The following is an 11978-nucleotide window of genomic DNA, read 5'->3' as shown; positions in this document are numbered from 1 at the left end:
GACCTGCATATAAGTTAGCGGAGTGAAACAGACAATCATCCTCCGTACAAACAAGAAGACGAATCTGCGACAGCGAAGGCGAATCGTTGAGGACGAGGACGAATCTACGAGAGCATAGAGACGTGTCACGAAATTCAATCCGCCAGACAAACGTAAGTCATTCGGTCCGTTTATTATAATATTAAATCGCAAACGATGACGGACAGAATTAAAATATTAGTGCAAAAACGGACGTCATTGAAGTCCCAGATTACGGGTCTGAACAACATCCTCGATAAAGGTAGAATCGATAACGTGTCATTAAAACTTCGGATGGAACGTGTAACCGTTTTATTTCATGCATTCGAGGAGAACAACGACGAACTCGCGGTGCTCGATCCGAATGAAGCGCATATTACCGAGTTCGCGAACATACATGAGCGATATTATTCTTTAGCGACTAGAGTCGTGAATATCTTGCGGACAGCTGGGATCTCAGAGGCGAGTACTAGTCGATTGATAGACGAAACGCGAAACGACATTGCGAGTCCCGCGACTGTGGTTCAGAAACGGCGGATCAAGTTGCCCGAAACGTCCCTGCCGACGTTCGATGGCAAATATGAAAACTGGTTATCATTCAAGAACGCTTTTAACAATATGATAGGATCGCAGTCGGACTTATCCGACGTGGATAAACTGCATTATTTAAAGTCGGCATTAACTGGCGAAGCTGCCAATAAAATACGAATCCTCGCAATAGACGGTACCAACTACGCGAAAGCTTGGCAACTACTCGAACGGGCGTATGAAGTAAAGCGAATTTTAATATCACGTCATCTATCGTTAATTTTAAATTTACCAGCGTTAGAAAAAGAATCCACGAGCGGTTTATCGAAACTCGCGGATGATGCGCAACAGCACGTGGCGTCATTAAACGCATTAGGAGCTTCAGTCGGGTCCGAAATGATGGTTCATATTTTGGAAAGCAAACTGCCGAAAAACGTATTAGAGAGGTGGGAAACGTCTCTCGAAAGAGACGATTTCCCTAAAATAGAGGAGATGTATGAATTCTTATACAAGTCCGCGGTATGCGCATCAAAACGCGAAAGATCGAAAGGAGCGGATTCGGAGAAAGGGAAAAGTGAACCCCCGACAAAAAAGAAGCGGATTAACGGTCCGAATCAGGCGTTCGTGCTCACTGCGTCGCGCAATTGCATTATGTGCAAAACTAGTCGACACCCGCTATATTTATGCGCAAAATTCAAGTCATTACCCGCGCTGAAGCGAATCGAAACAATAAAAAACGCAAAGCTTTGTTATAATTGTTTGCGCTCGCATCGAGGCAGCGTGTGCAAATTTTCGAACTGTACAATTTGCCAGAAGCGGCATAACACACTCCTGCACGTTGACAATTATCCGAAAGCGCACGCATCTAACACGACGAATCCAGAATTAGAGCAGACAAAATGACTATTCGAGACGACCGACATACGAACGACAACGAGCCTCGCTACCCTACACCTTTCTTCACTGCAATGACGAGCGCGCTCGTATACATCCGCGATAATGGGAACAGGCTAATTAAGTGTCGGGCGCTGTTGGATTCGGGCGCTACGGCGAATTTTATATCTGAGTCAATTGCGAAACATCTAAACGTGGATACATATTCTTTACCGATTAATGCAATTAATGGGACGAGTACCAAGTCGAAAGGCATAGCTCAGGTGAAAGTACGTTCTATTTACGATAATTTCTGCAAAGATTTGACATGCTTGACAGTTCCGGCGATAGCGGATTTAGTTCCCTCTGAAGTTTTTCCACTCGATCAAAATTCCACCGAACGTCAGTTTAGCGGATCCGGAATTCCATTTACCACGTCCCATCGATATATTAATAGGTTCGGTAGCGACAGTATCGATGTTCATGGTCGGTCAAATCGATCTCTCACGAAAAGGTTACGAGTTGTACTTACAAAAAACACGATTAGGATGGGTCGTTGCCGGGGGCGCGTCCTCGCGTGGTCCATCGAGAGTCTCGACGTACCATACAACGAGTCTAGAAGAGTTAATGCTCAAGTTCTGGACGATTGAAGAAGTCACGACGGATAAATTATTATCGGAAGAAGAGCGTGAATGCGAAACGTATTTTCTAAAAACGGTCTCACGCGGTGATGACGGTCGCTATACGGTTCGCCTACCGTTCCGTAATACAAAAAATCATTTAGGCGAATCACGCAGCATCGCGCTTAAGCGCTTATTATCCTTGGAACGTAGATTAAACACGAACGCGACATTAAAGATAGAATATGATCGGGTGTTAGATGAATATTTAAAATTAAATCATATGTCCGTGATAAAGGATCAAGGGGGAGAAGGTTACTATCTGCCGCATCATGCGGTAATTAAAGAAGCGAGTGACACTACGAAAACGCGAATTGTGTTTGACGCTTCGGCAAAAACAAGCAACGGGACATCTTTGAACGATTTATTAATGACAGGCCCCACGATTCAACCCGGCTTGATCGCGCACTTAATTCGGTTTCGTACGTACAATTACGTCGTCACGGCGGACATTGAAAAAATGTACCGACAAGTGACATTACACGAGGATGATCGACAATATCAAAAAATCCTGTGGCGTCGCGACGGTAAAGTAGAGACGCTTCAGTTAAATACGCTCACTTTCGGCGTTTCTTCCTCGCCATTTTTAGCGATCCGAACTGTTCAAAAACTCGCGGAAGATGAACTGCTTACTTTTCCGAGGGCAGCCAGAATTATTAAATCACATATGTATGTGGATGACTTGCTAACCGGGGCGGAAACAATCGATGAAGTCCGAGCCATCAGAAACGAAGTAATCGCTTTATTAGCTCGGGGCGGATTCGCCATTCGGCAATGGGCGTCTAATGATGAACGCATCGTGAATGATTTGATGGCCAGCGCGTTGCGCACTAATTTCGTATTGAATGTAGATCAAACATTAAAAACGCTCGGGATCACGTGGAGCATCCGAGATGACCAAATATGTTATTCGACTAATCCAATTAGAAGTTCTGAAAAATTGACAAAAAGAATTATTTTATCAGAAATTGCCAAAATTTTTGATCCTCTCGGCTTGCTAGGACCGATAATAATGTACGCGAAAAAATTAATACGAAACGTATGGCGGTGTACATTACACTGGGATGAATCAATCCCACAGAATATACATACGGCTTGGTCAACATTTACAAAACAGTGGGAAACAATGAACACGATTTAGCACATTTACCTCGATCGCAAATTACTCGTAGGAAATTGCAACAATATCCAGATTCACGGTTTTTGCGATGCAAGTAATATAGGTTACAGAGCATGCATATACGTGCGCTCGCGCGGGGGGAAAGGCGAGACGCGGGTGAGATTATTGTGTGCTAAATCGCGAGTCGCTCCATTGAAGACCGTCTCTACGCCGCGACTCGAGTTATGCGGCGCGTTGTTATTGGCGCAATTGTATCGCGAAACCAGCAATGCATTAGATCGGGACGTTCAGCGGAGCGTTTTCTGGTGTGACTCAACCGTTGTCTTACATTGGCTAAAGACGCCCGCGCACCTATTAAAAACATATGTAGCAAATCGCGTCGTAAGCATCCAGGAAATCACAGGTTCGAAGGAATGGTGACACGTTAGATCGGAAGATAATCCCGCGGATGCGATCTCGAGAGGGCAATTACCTCTCGACTTCTCGCGGAATCGAATGTGGTTCACCGGACCCTCGTGGTTAACGAATGATGAATCTGAATGGCCGAATGAGAGTGTACATATGAAGGAGATCCCTGAACTAAAAAGAAACACATGCTTAACAACTATAAATAAAAATCTTGATATCTTCGACAAATTCTCTTCCTATTCCAAATTACTGCGAGTCATTGCTTATTGTCTTCGCGTTCGGCATCGTAATAAATATTGTGGACCATTAGATACGAAAGAAATCAACGAAGCTGAAATCCGAGTTTTAAAATTATTGCAGGATAACCAATTTAGTGGGGAAATCAAAATATTGAATAAAGCCTCGAACATCAAAGGTAAATTTGCAAACTTAAATCCATTTTTAGACGAAAACGAATTGATACGAGTTGGGGGTCGCCTTCAGATGTCAAAACTCACGTCCGCGCAAAAACATCCAATATTGCTTCCCAGTAGGCACCATGTAACGGATTGTATTATCCGCGAGACGCACGAAAAACATCATCATGCGGGCATACAGACCACTCTATATATTGTGCGTCAAAAATTTTGGTTACCGGACGGCCGCAACCAGGTACGAAAAATCATCCGATCATGTACGCGTTGTGTCCGTTTCGCAGCAAAGACAATCGAGTATAAAATGGGTAATCTCCCGGCGTCTAGAGTTCGCGCGGCTATACCGTTCACACAAACTGGGGTAGACTTTTGCGGCCCATTTTACATTAAAAAAAGGAAGTTCCGCAATCGAACTCGAATTAAAGTTTATGTATGCGTATTCGTGTGCATGTCTATAAAAGCGATACATTTGGAAGTCGTAAGTGACTTAACCCTCTGAGAGATTCCTAGCTGCATTGCGTAGGTTCGCGGCCAGGCGTGGTGTGCCGGAGCACATCTACTCTGATAACGGCACCAACTTTATAGGTGCCAATAATGATCTTAAGGAACTATACGCGTTATTCAATTCCGAAGAGCATAAAACTCTTGTAAATCGATTCGCAATCGAGCATCGAATAACGTGGCATCTTATTCCGCCAGTGACGCCTCATTTCGGCGGGTTATGGGAGTCATTCGTAAAATTATTTAAACATCATTTCAAGCGGGTGGTGGGAGACTCTCTATTCACATTCGAACAACTAAATACGTTCACTACCGAAATCGAGGGTGTCTTGAATTCACGACCTATTACTTCAATCTCTTCGGATCCGAATGACTTGCTGGCATTATCTCCGGCGCATTATTTAATCGGCAAGCCTATAACGTCCCTGCCGGAGGGCAATCTGTTATCGATTCCAGACAATCGTCTCTCCACATGGCAACACATATTAAAGGTTCGGCAGGACTTCTGGGCGCGATGGAGCCTGGAGTATTTAAACGAGCTTCAAAAACGTGCCAAATGGAACAAAGATGGGTCAACGCTCAACAACGGATGTCGTACTCATTAAAGAGAAGAATCTACCATGTACTCAATGGGCGCTGGGCCGGATTACGGCGCAACATCCAGGCAAAGACGGGGTGACACGCGTAGCCACCATCAAGACGGCGACCGGAGAGATCAAGAGATCTACGACATTGCTATGTCCACTCCCAATTGAAAGATAATGCACGTCATATACCCACTTTTGTAATCAGTATCATTATAAATTATACGAAATCTATTTGTAATAACATGCGATTAAATCGACACTTGATCGGTACACCCTCTCAACGAGGGGAGTATGTTGCGTAGAGCTCTACATAATATTAATGCGAACAACAGTCGTAATGGTGATCGGACAACGCACATACGTATTGTTCGTACGTGCACGTGCACGTGTATTGATATCTCAGGGTCGACGATTCGACTCATGCGAAGCCGCGGAAAGCGGCATAGATCTAAGCGGACGTCGGCACGTTTGACGCCGCGGTTTCTTTGTGATTGTCCGAAATGCAGACACCGTGGACCCGCGACGTCGCTATTCGTGAACAACCAATCAGGAAGGGGATCGAGATCCGATGGGAGGCGCGACGGAATCCCAATTCTTATTCTTTCGAGTATCGAGCTGCTGACCGGTCGTAGACAAATTTCGAGTAACGAAGTCTTCGTCGAGAACTTGTATACGTATATGTGTGCGTTACCGCGACTCAGGGTTACCCTAGGCGTCGTCGCGATTAAATCCGATCACCAACAATAAATCTATTGACTCAGGGTGACTCGCGACCACCCCTAGGCGCGGTCAAGAGGAAATAAATCAAGGCAATCGAGTTCCTTATGCGATATTATAATGTCATGTAACGCGCGACATGAACACATTAATGCGAATAAACGGTATGATTATTACAATAAACTTAATTCATATAAGTGTATATAACAGAATTGAAGTGTATCAATTTAAATATAATAAAACGATATTTTTTGACACGGAACCACAGCAGAGATATTAGTGTTATCTCTCTGATACGAAACAATATTTATTTCGGTGTGACTAATGTGTTGTGTTACTGTGTGTTTTCCGTGCGAAAGTGAAACGAGCATGCGTGTTGCGAACGTATAAACATTTTGGATCGATAACGGACGGTCCGAATCACATACAGTACGGGAGAAACTTCGACACAACATTGACTTTGATGTAACAATGCCTTAAAATTGCTGAAGATAGCTCGTAATTGAGTCGAAACGTTCAAATTATGTATCTTTATATAATGAACTGTGTTGGTTATTTTATTTTGAGCACCAAGAACTGCGCTCGATTTTTATTAGCCTTTCTTTTTAATTATTTTTGAATGTAATGTAACATAAAAAGAAAAAAAAAACAATTTCGAAACTCGTCTACATTTTCTGTAGTCAAACTTTTTTTTATGTTACATTGCATTCAGCAATCTGATCTGATGTACGGAAGAAATCATCTCTTAAAATGTGTGTGTGCATGTGTGTGTGTGTGTGTATGTGAACATAGTATATTTTATTAAGGTAGTACACTCGCGAATTGAAAACAGTAAGGATTTCTTTAAATTGAAACTATACTTGTATTAGGAGACATTAACACGCTTATGCAATTACAATGAGATTGACCGTTTCAATACTGAGATATAAACAATTAAAAATTGTACTTTTTATACGTATCGCCTATGTAAAGTTCATGAAAAATCGCATTTATTTTTTATTATTTTATTGTCTAAACTAGCAGTGATATGTTAATAAAAAACGAGCATGCAATGGAGAAAAAAATATATTGTGAGAAAAAATATTATAATTTTTTACTGTTTAGTTTGGAAAATAGAACTGTGAAAAGAATACCTATGTGAACCTGGCACCCGACTTTAAGAAAAACAATTTTTTTTATATGCATTAGATAGAGCTAGGTTGTCCCCAATTGTACCACCGTTCTTTTCGTTTGTACCTCAAGGGGTTGAGAGAAAAAAAATTAAAAAAAATGTTAGCACCCCACTTTGAGATAATGAAATTTTTCAAATGCCATCAAATTCAGAATTGTTTGTACCCGTTTGTACCGCAGTTCGTTTCGTTTGTACCCTCAAGGGGGTGAATGTACCGAATTTTTAAAATAGGGGTGAGAGCTAACTCCGCCAATTTTTAAGATATCTTAAATCTGTAAACGGGTGCTGTTTCGACGTCGCTTGTAGACGTTTGTACCACCATCGGTTTCGTTTGTACCCCCGAGGGGGTGATTGTACCGAATTTTTAAGATAGGGGTGAGAGCTAACTCCGCCAATTTTTAAGATATCTTAAATCTGTAAACGGGTGCTGTTTCGGCATCGCTTGTAGACGTTTTGACCCCCTCGGGGGTACAAACGAAACCGACGGTGGTACAAACGTCTACAAGCGATGCCGAAACAGCACCCGTTTACAGATTTAAGATATCTTAAAAATTGGCGGAGTTAGCTCTCACTCCTATCTTAAAAATTCGGTACAATCACCCCCTCGGGGGTACAAATGAAACGAACTGCGGTACAAACGGGTACAAATGATTCTGAATTTGATGGCGTTTGAAAAATTTCATTATCTCAAAGTGGGGTGCTAACTTTTTAAAAAATTTTTTTTTCTCTCACCCCTTGAGGTACAAACGAAAAGAACGGTGGTACAATTGGGTACAAACCTAGCTCTATCCAATGCATATAAAAAAAATTGTTTTTCTTAAAGTCGGGTGCCAGGTTCGTATAGGTGAAAAGAATACAATTTTTAATTTTATTTGAAGAGACGATGTTTATGAAGACGACTGAAGTCAATAAGCGTCTGGTGTCATACTTCTCGCATATCATCACATACCATATGCGGCGTGTGATGTACGTGTTGATTGGAAACATAGTCAAAATGTACCGATAAATAATGATCAAACCAGATCATCCGCCATATCAGTGCATATTGTGGAGAACAGCACCCACAATCAGTTTGTAACTATATTCTGCTTGAATACAGTTATTTACGATTGCTTCAGCACCGTTTTAGCTATACTATCTCTACAATAATTGGCCTATGATTTTGAAGGAACACGCTCCCGTGCTGCCATTATCATAGCTCGGGACTTTTATGTTCCGATGACATGATTATAAGAGAATCATCGGTGCAAGAACTTCTTAAAACGAAAACTTAAGTTACCGACATTCTAAAAACTGCTTTTAATTATTAAAATTTTGTTCCAACGTGTCATTTAATCAAGAGGGATGTTTGGATGGTAATTATAAATTAAAAACGTTTGCCATCTAATTAGTCCATTAGAATTGACCAATCACATATATCGTTGACAAATGCGATTGGTCAATTCCAATCGTCGATTAAAGTTAATCGGAGTTGGTCAAAGTGGTCCTGAATGGAAATATCATCACCGAGTCCGCGATGGGACTTTTGGATGATATTATCGTGAGTGTACTATCTTAATTGAACAAACTTTAAGCAGAAAAAAAATGTAAATTTTATGAAAACAAAATTTAATGAAACTTACTCTAATAATGTCGCCGACAAGAGATGAAACGACCATATTATCGAGGTTTAGATCCTCATTCTCCAATATGTCCTAAAAAACATTGTGTTATTGACGGAAATTCGAAATTACTGAAATTAACATAATATGCGATAATATTTGAAGATTTAATTAATAGATATATACAAAATACTAATTGCATTAATTAAAAAAATTACTGACTTTGAGACTACCACGTGCACAATATTCGACGATGACGCATATGTTAGGTGGTTCGATACAAGCACCAATAAAAGAATTCAAGTTATCGTGTCTAATGTCGCGCATCTGAAAATACATTCTTTTAATAGCAAGTAAGTTCTTACTGTAATTGCTTAATAATAGTTGTTATATTGTAATTAAATTGAATTAAAATTTTTGACTTTACAAACGTTACCATTTTTAGTTCTCTTTTTATCTTTTCAGTGATTTCAATCGATTTTTTTCTGATTTTCTTAACAGCGAAAATTTGTCCTTTATACAGTCCGATTTGTGTATAAATCGTTGAATATCGAAAATCCGCATCTGGATTAGAACTTAGCGATACTTGACTAGTTCGCTTCTCTGTGTACTCCTTGATCTGAATGTCTTTGTAGTTAACTTTCCAAAGCAAACTATCTATCTCTTGCTCATATTTCCAATTTTTATAAAATATTAAGATAATCACCGTAATAATGAACAACAATGCGCCAAGGATACTCCCTATAATTTTGCCAGTATGAGCTATAAACAAACATCAATTCGTATTATTAAGAACTGTTATATAATTTACTGGTTCAAGTATCGTATTAATTATTTATTAAAAACATTATATAACATTATTATTTTAAAACTACAATGTTTTTATGTAAAAATAATAAAATGTATTATAATAATAGAAAATATTTACATCACTCTCCGCGATCAAAATACAGCATATATTTATAAATTATTAATAATATTTATAATATTAATATAATTACTAATAATAATTAGTTATTATTATTATTAAGTTATTAATACAATAAAGTAGAATCTCCCTCTGCAGCAATAGTGTGCAATATTACAAAAGTTGCAGCAATATTGCTGCAATATTAAAATTTAAATATTGTATTGGAAATATTATATTATAAAAAATATTGCTGTAATATTATAATTTAAAAAGTAAATACGCGATTCGGTCACGAGATAGACGCGCTTCTCGTAAGAGGAAAATGTCAAGGAAGTCTATAAGCAGGCGTGGTAAAACGGACGAATCTCGTGGAGATTTCCAATCTTTTTTGGGTGTGCTTTCTAAGCCCCCGAATGATTTTTGATCATAATTTGATCGTATGTATTAGGTGTTAAACTTAATTCCTGCCGTTTTTCGTTTCTAAAATTGATTTGTTTCGAAGGGAAGATGAATGAATACCTTAATCAAAGTAATTTCCTCCATTTTCTACTTTATTACTAATTAATAATACTTTATTAATAATATTTTGATTAAGATATTTCCCTTCGAAACAAATCAATTTTGGAGACGAAAAACGGCAGGAATTAAGTTTAACACCTAATATTTTGGAATGTGATGCTAAGCAACAATATGTTAACAATTAATAAAACTGGATTAATTATTGAAATCTTACCTAATGTTGCAACAATATTTGATTTTTGCGTACATATAAGAATGTAGCTACAATGTTACAATCTTTCAAAGTGATATTGTTACAATATTGTGCTGTAATATTTCGATTATCCAAATCTTGATTATCCGACCCTCGCTCTCCCATTATTCAATATTGGGATTTTTATTATACTTAATTTTTATTATACTCACAGTTACATTTTTCGCCATGGTATCCACAATAAGGCTCTGCAATCGGTGGTCCATTTCCGAGCCATTGTATTTTTTTATTTAACTGAAGCTTCTAAACATTTTGTTATTGGGAATTGAACAAGAAGATAATTTGAAATAAAATTTATAATAGATGTAATGAAGCGTTATTTATGTTAGACAATTTCTATATGGAAAAAGATCGACGACACACATGCTTTTTCTTATTTTCAAATTTTTTGCAAATTAAAAATAAGTTATTTTTTTTAAATTTGTAATTCAATTAATAAAGTAGAATATATTTTACATTATATCAAAATATAGTAATTATCTTATATATTTGATAATATTAAATTTTTGTGGCAACATAATTAGTTAATATAAAATTAATATAATAAATATTCTTTTTTGTTTTAAACACAAGGTAAAATGTTGCGATAACGATTTGTAATTTACTTACTGGCAAATTTGTTCCTTGCTCCTTTCCAATGAAATACCCAATTGGGTAAAGACCGTAGCCTTTCACAGGTTGGTTGTCCAATGCAATCAATGTGTAATTACCTTCGGCGTCTCCATTTTCATCCATGTATACCATGTATCTATAGAAAGTTGTGCAAATTATGCTCGGTTTAAATTTGATTCTATCAATTAGATAAAATAGTAGTACATTACAAGTTAATTCTAATATTCATTTGTAATTTGTAATTGGGTTATTAAAAAAATTTAGTGTTAGCGATATGATTTTAATTATGAAATATATTAAGATATTAATAATACTAATTTGTTTAATATTTATTATAAATTTTCTTTGCATACGAATGCGATTTTCGTTTAAAGCTGGTTCTACATTAATTAGTCGCATCGCAGCGTCGCAAGCGTTACAGTCCAATTAATATCAAGTTAACTCAACTCTCATGGGACCGCAACGCTTGTAACACTATAATAAAAGGGATAATAATTATTTTTTTTATTTGATATGTATGTACCGCGTGTTGTATCAACATATTGGTCAATATGTTGGGCTCCTTTCTCTAGTATACATTAGATTTACGAAATGTATCAATTTTATAAATGTAACCGACTGATCACGCGCGCCTGCTAGAGAAGGCAGCTCGACACACTGACTATCAATATGTCGATGCAATACGTGATACACACACAAAAAATCAAACATGTACAAATTCTCATAACAAAAGTGTTTAATGCAAACAAAGACTTGCATGAATGATTGAAACATCTCTCGGAACGATAATGAACGATTGAAAACATTTCTCGGGACAATTACTTTCATAAAGCGCAGAATATTCGTTTTATTCATATTTAATCGGGGGGGGGGGGGTTTTTTTCCTGGTGCAGTCTCACTTGTTGAAGGAGACGCATAACAATAAAGCCTTAAACACCGAACCACAAATCTTCTTAGTGTGCGGTGATCATGAATATAAATAATTTACAATGATAAGTTACAAATTAACATACCTAAAAACTAATAAGTTTTTACAAACTCCTTTAATTAAAATAATTAATAAAACC

At 38.0% G+C, this 11978-nt stretch overlaps 1 protein-coding gene across 1 annotated transcript in view; it reads right to left on the bottom strand.

Annotated features, from left to right (window-relative positions):
• Positions 1–11978, bottom strand: part of LOC108764454 (guanylate cyclase 32E) — a 48870-nt gene that overhangs the window by 7087 nt on the left and 29805 nt on the right. The window contains exons 9-13 of the mRNA XM_018512717.1: positions 10909–11047; positions 10452–10542; positions 9054–9379; positions 8840–8944; positions 8639–8710 (exon numbers count right to left, since the gene is read on the bottom strand). Coding sequence (XP_018368219.1) covers positions 8639–8710; positions 8840–8944; positions 9054–9379; positions 10452–10542; positions 10909–11047 — 733 coding nt within the window. The remainder of the gene's footprint in view (positions 1–8638; positions 8711–8839; positions 8945–9053; positions 9380–10451; positions 10543–10908; positions 11048–11978) is intronic.

Source organism: Trachymyrmex cornetzi, unplaced genomic scaffold, assembly GCF_001594075.2.
Source record: "Trachymyrmex cornetzi isolate Tcor2-1 unplaced genomic scaffold, Tcor1.1 scaffold424, whole genome shotgun sequence".
NCBI lineage: Eukaryota > Metazoa > Arthropoda > Insecta > Hymenoptera > Formicidae > Trachymyrmex > Trachymyrmex cornetzi.
This window is presented reverse-complemented; position numbering and strand designations above follow the sequence as displayed.